The 13891-nt window shown below is 47.1% G+C and overlaps 1 protein-coding gene across 1 annotated transcript; it reads right to left on the bottom strand.

Annotated features, from left to right (window-relative positions):
* Positions 1-1322: 1322 nt before the first annotated feature.
* LOC308304131 (ubiquitin-conjugating enzyme E2 J2-like) lies at positions 1323-2324 on the bottom strand (the record flags this gene model as incomplete). The annotated part of the gene is made up of 1 exon (XM_080748690.1): positions 1323-2324. The coding sequence occupies one exon, from the start codon at positions 2322-2324 to the stop codon at positions 1323-1325; it is 1002 nt and encodes a 333-aa protein (XP_080604816.1).
* Positions 2325-13891: the final 11567 nt, after the last annotated feature.

Raw genomic sequence — 13891 nt, 5'->3', positions numbered from 1 at the left:
AGGTTTGATTTTTTTCTGGTGACTCATAATACCCTCCTAATACGTGAGCTGGCCGTGTTTTTTTTCTTTTTTTTTTATAACATTTTTCATTTATTTGTAATAATTATTTGAAAAAAAAGGAAATACAATAAATAACTATTAAAATGAAATTGAAAAACAATATCGGGAAAATACATGGCCAGCTCATGTATTAGGAGGGTATTATAAGTCACCAGAAAAAATATTGGGTGTTTTTAATGAATCTATCATAGTTAAAATGATAACATTTACAAAGCAAATTGGCCTGATTAAACGATAAAATGGCCAAAAGTTTTCTGAAAGTTAAATATCCCTTTAAGTGTATTTTGTCTCCTGACCTGAACAAGATGTGTTTCCCTTGTGTAGATAATTAACCACTTAAACCCCAGCATACTTATTATGGGGAGGACTTTTACAGAAAATAGCCGATAAACAAGTTCACAACATGTCGCAGCGTGACACATTGTGAGCTTGTCGACCGACTATTTTCAGTGAAAGCTTTCCCCACAATAACAAGAAAGCAGGAAATACACCAGTATAGAGTCCTGAGGGACTAAACCATATAGGGTTTAAGTGATTAAATAAATCTTAATTTTCTCCACAAAAAAACTAAAACATGGTAAAAAAGCCTCTGTGCTCCTTCTTTATTTACTTGAGCCAGCAGAGCGCGCAAGTACTGCGTTTCTGGCAACGTTATCATTAACAGCAAATGAGGGACCATGGGCCTCATGGTGCCTCTGCTGGCACACAAGTAGGCCATACATGGCCTGCTTTGGCACCTCGACAGAGTGCAGTTCTAGTTTTTTCTTCTTAAATTAGAGTAGCCAATAATGTTTTACCCCTTTTCCTCCCCAATTTAGTCGTTATGCCAATAACCAATTGCCAATTGATTCCTCCCCACTCACATTTCTGTGTCATATCCTACTGAATCACCTGCCAGTGAGGAGCCCCCACCGGGAGGACGCAGAGCCTTCGTCTTACTCCTCCCGCTACTGCCCTGCTTCCCTCCCCCCAAACACTTCTTTCGTGTATCATCGTCCTTGATGATTGGTTGACGACATTTTATTTCACAAGATTCCTTGTTACTTAGGGGAGGCCATGGGGCCAATTTGTGTGCGCATTGACCCGCTGAGATTTTATCCGGATGCAACGTGGTGGATTCGAACCCACGACCTCCGTGGTGGCAATCAGGCAGGGAGGTAAAGGCTAAATGCCTAAATTGTAATAATAAATTGTTAATTGTAGGGAGGCGGGCAGGGACTTTACCACTGCGCCGCCCGAGCGCCAGTCTTTTCTTGCTCCTTTCAGTGCTCGGTGAGCGACAGCTGCAAGATCCTCGCCAGCTCCTCGTTGTCCTGCTGCGTCCTCCGGTGCTCGTCGTCCTCCTGAGCGCGGGCCGACAGCTCCATGGCCAGGCGGAGGTCCGGGTCCAGGCCTGGCGGGACGTCCTGCTGCGAGAGCTGCAGCGTCCTCTCCAGCTCCTCTTCCTCCCGCCGCCTCATCTCATCCTCGGGCCCTCGGGCCGAGAACCTGAAGGGGCTCTCGGCCAGGGACAGCTGCAGCACCCTCTCCAGCTCCTCCTCCTCCTGCCTCCTCCTCCTCTGCTCGTCCGCCTCCTGGGCCCGGGCCGAGAGCTCCATGGCCAGCCGGAGGTCTCGGTCGGCGTCGGCGTCGGCCGGCTGGTGCTCGTGGTGTTGGGGCGCGGCGCGCCGGGGCTCGCCCTCGTCCGGCACCTTGTCGGAGGAGAGGGCCAGGGGCTGCATGGGGAGCACGCCCAGCTCCTCCAGGGCCTTCTGCTTCTGTCTGATCTCGTCGGCCGCGTCCGGAAACAGCTCGCAGAACACTCCGTCCCGGAGGTTGAAGGGCAGGCTCTGGGCCGACAGTTGCCTTTTCACGTCGTCGGAGGTGACGATGCTACCCAACGTGGAGTCCTTCCCCACCATGAAGCTGAGCAGGCCCGTGAGGATCGTGGACACGGACCAGACGGGATTCCACGTGTCCGGGTGGTGGTCCGAGATGGACAGACATAACCGCGTGTTGCACGCAAATCTCCCGTTTGGTGTGATCATGTAGATACTGGGTGGTTTGAAGGGGAATTCCTGTGGAAATATGAGTTTACCGTGGTAGTATCCTCCTTCGTAGGGGGTTTTCTCTGGACCTCTCACAAGATAGTGCCATTCCAGAATGTTGGAGTGCAGGGGTTCTGCGCTGATGAAAGGCACCGGGTCTTTCTTTATTTTCAGGTAATCCTGGTTTAGTCGCTGGACGGCGGTAATCGAAGCGTTCTTGTTCCTGTTGCTGTTCATAGCTGCTGAGATCCAGAGCAAGGTGCGTACTCTCAGCTACACCAGATTCAGATTCGTAGCCTTCACTGTGACCTTCCGAGTCTTAAATAGGCTTCGGTCTGATGTTACAATGATGTCACAAACAACATGCATGTACAAACAGCATGTAAAAATTGCTACTCAGAAGGAACTGGTTTCTAGGGTTAGGACCCGCCGCAGTGGTGTCCGGTAAGAACTTAACCGAGATGCCTTGAATCGTATGAGAGGCTCTGAAGTCTTGCTGGGAGAACTAGCTGAGTATCTTGAGATGGTTGGAGGTGATGATAAGCTATAAGCTTAGGTGATCCTGGCGATAAGGTCTGAGTCGAAGAATGCTTCTGGCTTCTCCGGTGTCAAAGGCTCCTATTTATAGGGCTTGTTTGTTTATGAAGGTGACATCAGCATGATGTCATCCTGATGAGGTCACTAACTAGACATTTCCATATATGGGCCGCTCCTTTGTATACGATGTGATATCAGCGTGATGGGTGACATCAGCATGATGTCATCCTGATGAGGTCACTAACTAGACATTTCCATATATGGGCCGCTCCTTTGTGTACGATGTGATATCACCCTGATGAAGTCAGCAGCAAGATATCTCCATATATGGAGATATCGAATGTGAGGTGAGGTGAGATACGTCAGTCATTTCCATATATGGAGATTCAGCTTCAATGAGTAACCATAGCAAACTGTCAACTGCCCGTATGACGTGAGAGCAATTGAGAGCCTTCGCAACAGCCGCCCCAGATTTCCCGTGGAAATCGATGAAATATTAAGAAGGCTGGTCCTCTTGGTGCTCCTTTACTAGTCCCGTCTCTGCTGTGTAGGTTGTGGTAGTCTTCCGCGGCCTGTCCGACCTTCGATCGGGCCTGATCGGCTTATTGTCTGTATTAACACTGTGCAAAGCAGAAATGTGTCGTCGACCGCAACTGATGCACCGGATCTGAAGTGTGCATTCTCTGGCCCGGTGATCACCTCCACAGCGCCAGCACCGGGACTTCTGGATGATCCATTCACGCTTCTGATCGTTGTTTAGTTGCCTGAAAGAGGGGCATCGACCAAGAGGATGTCCACTATGATTGCAGTATGGACAGTACTGTTCTGTTTCGACTTTCCGATTGCTTTGGGCATCAAATGACATGGAGTCCACCGCACTATGCATGATGGTTGTCTGTCTCCTGTTAGGCACCTGTTCGGCTCTGCGTGGTTGACCTCTTGGTGGGCTATACCGGTCTCTGGTGGGCCGTGCTTGTGGTCTGTCAGCTTGTACTTTGATCTCGAACTCCAACCATTCAGAGAAATCCAGCAGGGAGGGTAAACTGACATGTCTAGGGTAGATAAATCTCCGGAACATTGACTCCAAATAAGGGGTCAATTTCTTCAGAAGCTGGATAACATGGGATCCACATTCCAACTCTGCCTTTCCTTTTTCGCCTAACATGGTCAGCGTACATACCAGTGAACGAACTTTGAAAGCGAATGTCCTGAATGCCTCTGTATCTCCCCCTCTAATGCTGGGTCCATCTGTCAGCTCAGTGAGGCGCTGCATGGCTATATGATGAGGTTTCCCAAACCTTTCTTCCAGAGCAGCCATGGTATCTGAAAAGGGACGGATTGAATTGGCGTACCCTTCAGCCATTAGCTGGGCTTCTTCCAGTTGGAGATGATCGCACAGTATCCTAAATTTAAATCCTTCAGGGGTGTTTGGGGAGAATGTGTCTCCCAATGCTCTCTTCAATTTGGAGAATTCCCGAGGATCTGGATAAGAAAAGATAGGAATGACGGGTGCTGGCCCCCGATAGATCTGACTCGTGCTCCAGTGCATGTCAGGATGGTGCCGGTCATGCCGGAACCGGCCTTGGTAGGAGGAAGTTCGAGCGATACTCCCCTTGGCTTGGTAAAAAGGGCCTAAAAGGGGCCGAGCAACAATTCTGCCCAGATAAGGATGGTCAGAAGCAAGACCAAGACCGGATCATCAGTGATCTACAACATCAGGTAGGTGAGTATGTGGAGACGATTCGTCAGATGAATCTCCATTCTCAGGTTCGTAATTTGCCTCCGGAGCCCGAGGGCTTGGATCGGCACCCTTCTTGTGCACTCTTGGAGTTTCTGATGCCCTTTTCTGTTTTTCTTTCTTAAGGTGATGTATTTTAAATTCCAACCATGATAGAATGTATAAAAAGAAAAGGAAAACTATGCTTGTTATATTTTGTATCTCTTATTATCTGTATGGTGATACTCATATTGTATGTAATTAGTAAATTGAGTATTGTAAGCTAGCAGCACCCAGCTGAAGTTAGCCAGTGATGTCACTCTATCTGTGTTTTTGGATCGGCACCTTTGACCCTCAAGGTGGCAGCCTAGAGAAAGAAATCTAAAATGCAAAGGGAATACATAATTGCTCATAACAACCACACCAGGGGGTCTAATGAAAATACTGTCAACCTCCTAGACACATGATAACCAGACAAAGTACAAAACTATGGCACCACCTCTTTAAAAAATGATAGCTAAGTGTCGGCTCAGTGCTTAAAGTGCTCTTGCTGTCAATGAAGAGCAATTCTTTGAATGGCTCTGGTCCTCTCCTGTTCTTCAGATGAGGAAACATGTTCTAGTGACTTTTAAATGCATGTTTAAATGTACCCTTACATTAAAAAAGACAGTTATAAAAGTAGAAAGATGTGGCTGTGCTGCTTTGTGCTTTCAGATAGGCTGATGATGTCCTACAAACAAGCAGAAATACTGTTTGCTAAAATCACTACCACTTGCTTTCCTCCGCTGCTGTAGTCTGGGATCACTTCACTTTACAAGGTTTGATCCGGTCGGGAGCGGAAACCACTTTACGTCATGTTGTAGTCCTAGACGGACTACACTTTGGCCGGAACTATCAACTGGATTCAGTTTAAACCCAAAATATTCCCCTGCACCCAAGGACATTTTAGGGCCTACCTAATAAACACCTTGATGCGGCATAGTTTTGCTTTCGAAATTTTTTTTTGGTATGTGATCTTTTAGTCCAACTCATAGCGACTGGCAAGACTACACTAGGCTTCTTGAGCATTTTAATAGTGATTGGGGAAACGAACGAGGGGAACTAAATCAAAGCGACGCCGCTTCTTCTAGTGGTTTCCGCGCTTTAGGCGGAAACCAAGCGGTCTGTTGTGAATGAACACCAGGCTTTCTCCCGAGAAAGACTGGTAGGCGAGGTTACCGCTGCTGCTGTAGCTGATGTGAAAGGCATTCTGGGAAGTAGGCTATCCTGAACGAACGGTCTGATCCGATGGAGATGCAAGACAGATAAAAGTAGACTGCATTTGAAGCCGCCTATACAGTATGATATGGGACAAGCCTTGGAAGCCTGTGATGCAATCAGCCTGCGAATGCAGCCTTCCAATTATGTGGACCCTGAAATGACATGCAGTGAAACAGGGATTGTATTTCTTGTAACACCAAAAACCTACATTCACCTGTGTTATCACAAAGCTCTGAGTCTAATAGTTTAACTCAGGCCAGGTGAGACTGCTTACCACCATCAGTCTACTTTGGGGGACTGTGATTGGTGGAGCAGTTTATACATAAATACATAGATAACTTTGGTGCCACGCTGTAAAAGGACAGGCTGTGTTGTCAAGAGTCATTCAGCAGGTTAATGATTACGGTTTACTGTTGTTTTACAGGAACTACTTACTTCTCAGTGTATGTTGACGCTGGAGGACTAAAGTTTAGTCAGGACTTGTAACTTCAACAGCACACCTTTAAGGCAGGTAAGCATCCTGAATATATATACAGACATCACAAAACAACATTAATGTTATACATATTACAATAATAAAACAGTGTGCAGTATATTAAAAGAGGAGCGGCAGACCCTAGGAACTGGTATATTTATGGTTCAAGCCCAGGCAAGTTGTTGACAAAGTTCATGAATGGATCCCATGTGTTGTGGAATCTCCCTGTGGGGCCATTGAGAGTATACTCCTAATTTTCTCCACCTTGATATTCTGCATAACATCTATAATCCACTGATTATGTGATGGAGGTGCTAACGTGAAACGGTAATATTTTAATTACAAATCCGATAAGCACTATTAGTCAATACACTTTATCTCAACTTTACAAGGATTAGTAGACTACTGCTAGCACAATTTAAAAAAGGCTGTCACGTTAATACGTGGTCAGATGCGTGGGCCGTGTGCATTTTCAGAATATGTTTATGTTAATGATCGCTCAATGGAATTAACATAGTATACCTCAAATTCCTATTTATTGGTATCATTATTAAAACAACATGTTCAAGGCTTTAAAAAAAATAGCCTGAATGAAGAAAGTAGCCGTGGCCCAGGTGCTATAGACAAGCAGAATCATCAAGAAGGACATATAGAGTCTGCACACTGGTTAATCTCTATAACAGGGGTCTTCAACGTTTTCAGGCCGGGGACCCCCAAACTGATGGGGAGATGGAGCAGGGACCCCCTACCACCTCGTAGGGTGGGGGGGGTCGGGGCTTATTTTTTATTTTAAACATGTACAAGTTACAGCGAGCAGGGTGGGTCGTATCACTACCATTTCTAAACATACTACTTATTAACTGAGAACCAATGTCAATAATATCAACAAACTGTCAATTGCATAGTAATCATGTATTAAAAATGGATAGAATCATGATTTATTTTTTAACATAAATGTGAAAAATGGCAAAAAAAAAAAAAAAAAAAAAAATCTTTTTTTAAAGCAATAATTTCGCGGACCCCCTACAGTACCTCCGCGGACCCCCTAGGGGTCGCGGACCCCCTGTTGAAGACCCCTGCTCTATAAGTTTATTGCTGGTCAACGTTTTGATCTCAATAGATCTTTTGAGATCGAAACGTTGACCAGCAATACATTTATGGAGCTTAACTAGTGTGCAGACTCTACTGTATATGTCCTTAAAAAAATAGCCTACCATGATTTTCTTTTTTTTCTTTTTTAATAACTACAGGTACAGGCCCCCATTGAGGGCCTTCACAAGTTTATTAGTAGATGCGGCCCTGACTTTTATTGATGGTAACTGAGAAGAAGGCCTCTCGAATTATAGTTGTAAGATAATGAGAATAACAAATGACCTTTAACCAAATAAAACTCAAATGTAATACTTTCGCCTTTAGATTTTAATTATACGTTTTATAGTCATAGTGATGATATTTCTATCTAGATTACAATTGGTTCATGATGACGTGTATTTCTCGATTTTAAGTTAATCAGAAGTATAAGCCCATACATGGGCATGCTGATATAGTTGTTTTAGTGGTGTGCAATCGAGGTTGGGAAGGAGGTTTAGGTGTTAGGATTAGACGTCTGTTATATATTAATGAATTATGTCATTTATATGGCATGTATTCTTACGCAGCAGCACACACCCATTTATGGGCATGTTGTATCTTATCTTACAAATAGAATAGAAAACAGGTGACATGGAGTTCCACCGGCCTTCGTACCGCTTCACAGCAGACCAGTAACCCTCCACCAGTTTTGCTGCTTCCTCATTGGCTAAAAGTTAATTGGCTAAAAGCAGTTTTGCTGCTTCCTCATTGGCTAAAAGTTCATCCATAAACTTCTATACGTCACCTTTATGCTGCTTCCTTAATGGCTAAAAGTTACTCTCTAAAGTAACTCCCAGTAATTGACTTGAATGGGAAAATGCAAAAACGGCAACCACACTCGCAATTTCCCAGAATTGCATCTTTCTCTATTGAACATGGGCATATAGCCTAAACTGTGGCCAGGCCTCTGGAGAAGATTGTGGGCGAAAACCCTGTTGATTTTGAGTGGAACCCTCTTGAATTATAGCAGTATGTGACGTTGATTTCTCTGAAATCTATATTTTCCCATGGCTTTCCCAGAATTGCATATTTCAGGTATACCTGAATGATAATATTAGCCTGTATTGGGGTTACAACTCCTGATTAGGCAATCAAACGAACCAATTCCAATATAATATACAGCATATACTTTTTTAAATCACCCTATTTTGAGTAATCTAAATCATCTAAATATTGAGCCCCAGAACATGCACATGCGCACACACACGCACGCACACTAGTAATCCCTTCAGCCTCTGGAGGTCCTGTTGATGTTCTGTTGATGAATCTAATATTCCGTTGTTTAGTCTTGGACTCTTGTCTTCTGGCTGCATGGTTTTTATGAGCATAATTGTAAAGAATGTTTCGGGGCATAATACCCCATGTAGATAATCCCATCGTATCACACAAGACTATTATCATACTGTAGATAGCATTCCGTGGCTGACGTCATGGTCCGTACAAGGGGCAACGGCCGTACAAGGAAGGAGATATGTGTCATGGGCTGTGTCAGGCCACAGGAGAGTGTTTTTTTTGCAGGTCGTTCAGTCCGAGTGTATCAAAGCAACTGGGTTAAGGCGGCGGAAGCTTGTGATTGGCTGCACGGAGGTGCCGAAAGTCGGGGGGAAGGAGATAGGCTACACCTAAACCTAACATTAACCCTAACCCTAACCTCAGTTCAGGAGACGATCACTTGGGTTAAGATATACTTTATTGACCAGAATGAAGGCAGAAAGCAAGCATCACACAGCATGGCATATTGAGCACCCTACTATAGAGACAGCATAGAATCTAAGCCTATATCTAAGCGCATAGTATTGGCAGCCTACCTTAGCTCTACTATAAGACAGCATAGAATCTATAGCCTAAGTTAGCATGGTTTGGCATGGGGTTCTGCCTCGGGCCATGGCTCGCTGAACCCACGATCCTCATGTTACCATGAGCATCGAGGGCATAATTTTATTACAGCGAGCCCTGGCCCGATACCCCCCGAGGGGGATCTAAGGCAGAACCTGAAGGTGGCGCTGGGGTGGTGGCGGGGCAGTGCTATGCAACAAGACTGAGTCCCACCATCTGACTTCCCTATGAACTATGGGTAAGGGGGGGGGCAGGACCTAGTGACCCACCCCCCTCCGCGCGCGCGCTCCCTTGGGACCGCCCCCTGAACTAGCTTTGATCCTTACGAATCGTCGCACTATTTCAGGAGACGATCACTTGGGTTAAGATATACTTTATTGACCAGAATGAAGGCAGAAAGCAAGCATCACACAGCATGGCATATTGAGCACCCTACTATAGAGACAGCATAGAATCTAAGCCTATATCTAAGCGCATAGTATTGACAGCCTACCTTAGCTCTACTATAAGACAGCATAGAATCTATAGCCTAAGTTAGCATGGTTTGGCATGGGGTTCTGCCTCGGGCCATGGCTCGCTGAACCCACGATCCTCATGTTACCATGAGCATCGAGGGCATAATTTTATTACAGCGAGCCCTGGCCCGATACCCCCCAAAACTACAAACCCCCAAAGCACGCCAAAAGCTCAGAATCCCATGCCAGTGCTAGCCAACTGCGAGGAAGGCAGCTCTGCTGTGACTCTAGCGATTAATTTATCATTACTGCGGGGCAAACTATGAACTGCCTTTCCTGCTAACGCAAAAAATAATAATTAAGCATATTAGCATCTGGCAGAGCGAATATTACTAAGGCAAAATACTAAGCAATGATATTGGCAGCTTGCCAAAAACGCTATAAGTACTGCTAAAGCAATTTGATAATTAAGAATGTTAGCAGCTGGCAGACCGAACTAACGGTGAGGAAGGTGGTACTGCTGACTATAACGATATACTGCAATCTGACTGAAGCCATACTAAAACACCCTAGAGAAAAGCGGGAGCAGCAACATGGACGTATATATATATATAGACAGCAGAACCAGAAGCAGCGATGAAACCTTTAATTCATAACTACAGCGCCATACAGCTTCACATCCTACCTAACTAACACCCCAGCAACCACCTAGCTTTTGCGTGATTGAAATATTAGCGTAATATTTATCGTGGCCTGCAACCTATCAGGGGCGCGTGCCCCGAGTAACGCAACAGAAGCAGCAAATAAAACACGCAACCTATCAGGGGCGCGTGCCCCGAGTAACGCAGCAGAAGCAGCAAAATGAACCCTATGGAACAACCCTGCTAATAGTGCCTGCAGCACTATTAGCATCAGCAGCAGAAGCGTTAACTGAAACGCGTCCAACTCCAGCTTGGAACCATTACGCTTCGGTCAGTCCTGTGTTGTGTGTGCTTGATAGCTTGGCGTGCAGGATCTTGAGTTAGCTGAGGGCACCAGAAGTGCTGGTGGTGTGGCTGCTCCGATCCGGAGAGAATGCAGAGTGAAGAGGGGCGGGCCGCAAATCTGGCAGCTCTCTCCGGGGGTCGTGAGACGAGGACGTCGGGCAGACAGCCCGGTGTTCAGCATGGACATGAAAGGACAGAAGGGAGAGTTAGTTCTGTGACTGACACTGGTGTACCTTCCCTGCTTAAACTGCGAGCTGCAATCTTCAGAGGCCATGTGCTAGTCGCATCTTAAGCCTGGCCTTGGTGACCGCATGTGCTTGCCGCAGAAATTACCATCTTAGCTTTAGCTGACCATAACAATGAAACCACGCCTAAGGTCGCTGACTTTTAGGATCACAGAGAAACTTTTCGCAGCCCACGGAGCGCTCTGCTGCAGAGTCTGCTGCTGCACATATGAGAATCTCCACGAGATACCCGTCTTGACCTTTAAAGGCAAGCTATGCAAGCCTAGAGAGCGGCTAAAGCCCAACATTCAGTACAAGTAAGTCGCTGCTATCCAACTATGGTTGCCTATTATTAGCAAGCTTAGAGAGCGGCTGAACGCTCACAGAATCGAACAAGCAAATGCGTTGCTATTTACCTGCTAGAGTGTGGCTCCTCAGGGCATCTGGGAAAGCTGCAGCTGGCGAGAGGAATGGAGTTCCCACCGCTGGTGCTGGAACTGCAGCTTCCCATGTTCCCTTGCGACCTGGCGGTGGCGACGACGGTCGCAGCCTGACAGCGCCTCCGGAAGATGGGCCGGCACCACAGGCTTCCAGCACGACGCAGCGCTGGATCATGCTCATGGAAGCAGCAGTAATAGCATTAACTGATGCTGTAGCGGGCGGGCGGGCAGCCGGACGGGAGGGCCGACAGGCAGGTGGGAAGGCAGGCGGGCGGGAAGGCAGGCGGCGGCGGGCTGGCGGTAGGCCACTTCCGTCTGCTGAATATGGCGCGTGCAGGCGGGCAGGCATGCGGGCGGGAGGGCGGGCGGGCAGGCTGGCAGCTCATGGTAGCGGCAGAAGTAGCGGAAGCTGTAGTAGCAATGCCCTCTCCAGTGCTAACCGACTCCTGACTGGTCTCATGGAATTATGTAGTAGTGGACGAAACTATAAAGATAAACATGTTAGCAGAAAACACTCAGCTGCTGCAGCGCGACGCTGCAATGATGGCATGCTGTAGCAGCCGCTATGCCGCGGCTCCGGCAAGAAGCTGAAAGGACAAACATGATGTTAGCAGCAACATGTAGCAGCCGTGGCCCGAAGCTATAAAGAAAAACGCGATTTAGTGGAACATGTAGCAGCTTTAGCATAAAGCTGCCATGCTAACCTGATGCCCTGGCGGGGGCATGCCGCAGCTCCGGCCTGGAGCTGTAATGATAAATCTGTTAGCAGAAAACCTCAGCAGCTGCAGCGCCATGCTGCTATGGCGACCTGCTGTAGTAGCAGCTATGCAGCAGCTCCAGCATGAGCTGAAAGGATAGAAATTATGTTAGCATTTAGACATGTAGCAGCCGCAGCAAGAAGCTAAAAAGTAAAACACGATTAGTGGAACATGTAGCCGCTTTAGCATAAAGCTGCCATGATAACCTGATGACGTAGCAGTGGGCCTGCAGCCACTCCGGCTTGGAGCTGAAATAATAAACAGAATGTTAGCAACCAACAAGTATTCGCTTTGGCGTGAGCTGCAGCAACAGACATGTAGCACTTTAGCCTGAGCTGAAAACAAAGCATGGCGTTAGCAGCCTTTATCCTGGAGCTGCAATGGTGAACATGATGCAACAGTCCTGTGGCCGCTTTAATGTGATTGTAAAGATAAACAACTCGTCATTTTTCACTAGCAGTAGCTTTAGCTGTAATTATTAGCTCGAGTGCCGCAGCTACGGAAACACCACAAGGACATACAGTGCGATACGCAGTGACCCAGTATCCAATGACTTCAACGCTGCCACACTCGACGCCGCCCTGATGCCAACAGACACGCGGCAGTTTCTGGCCCGAGCTGCAAACATAAACAGATGTTAGCGTTTTCACCAGAGTAGCATCGGCAACCATCATCAGCTGCTATGCCAGCAGGCAGCCGCAGCTTGGGCAAAGCTAGCATTAACCGAGACCAGGCAAAATCCTCATGAACAGCAAACGAAGCCTGTATGCTAAGCTTGTACAGTGGGCACAAGCGAAGCATAGACATTGATAATACATGCGCATCCCTGCCCTATTGAACTGCGCGTGCACATAAAATAATATAATAACGAAAAAGAATCGTAACGGACCAGGTGACATGGAGGTTAAATGCTAGAGAGCCACATTACCCATGTGCTCAGAATGCGCAGACCGTGCGCCACCCTTTGCTTCGTGACGTTACCCTCTGCTAGCCTGTATGCTCGGTAGCTGCTGACCACGGACACACGCAACCCCCATGGAATAGGCAGCTTGAAGAGTCATTACGGAATGAGTTCTGAGTTGCAAGCTAGCCGACCATCAACAGACAGCTCGTGGCTGGAATGAACGATGGCTCCTACCGTAGCAGAAGATAATATTTAGCTGGAGCTACCGAGCATATAGAGAAGACTACGATTCCCTGCATGCACTAGCGAGTTCAACTGGTGACGTCAGGACAGACAGGCACGACTTGCGTTAGCGGAAGCAAAACATTGTTTGCACGTAAACTGTGGCACCTATGAGCTTGCGGGTTTCCTCCTCTCAGGAGCCCACGCAGCCAGACATCCTTTATAGGCTTCTCAAAGAGAGGCGATTACTGTATTTAATAATTCATCCCGCGAGGGCTTCTACGCCACGGTAACTGGCAGCAGCCCTACTGTGGTCCAAGAGGCGACAGAAACCATTTAGCTGCTATGGTATAGCAACTAGCACCTCATAAGCAGCAGCTGTTAAGACGGCCAGACAGTGCAAAAAGAGGAAAACATACACATAACCCGAGGCGAGGCAGAAGCAATATAGCCCCATACTAACTAGATTAAGCATGCTGCGAGCGAAGCTTGAATCGAAAGCTTCCTCCTGGCCTGACGTGACTAGTAATTCATACGACTCTTGCTACTAGCACGAAGCCGAGGCTTGGCATGATAGAGAACTACATTTCCCACACGCAGCGCTTAGTATTCGCTGCAGAACGTCATGCCGTAAATCACCGCTTGACGTGACTCGGCTAGCTCAGAGCTAGGTGAACGCTGCCGTTTACAGACACCTGCAACCTACAAACTGAATCCTCCTAGCGTGATTCATTACTTGCTACGGGGCCATGTTTTCACACGGGCCGCCGCTCTATGCCTTGACATGGCTAGCACATTGATTTACCAGCTAACAGCATCCTTACCGAAATAGCCGGCTAGCAATAGCCACCTAGCTCCT

The sequence above is a fragment of the Nannobrachium achirus genome (assembly GCF_963921795.1).
Source record: "Nannobrachium achirus genome assembly, chromosome: 19".
NCBI classification, from domain to species: domain Eukaryota; kingdom Metazoa; phylum Chordata; class Actinopteri; order Myctophiformes; family Myctophidae; genus Nannobrachium; species Nannobrachium achirus.
Note: the sequence above shows the minus strand (reverse complement) of the source record. Positions and strands in the feature narration are given on the sequence as shown.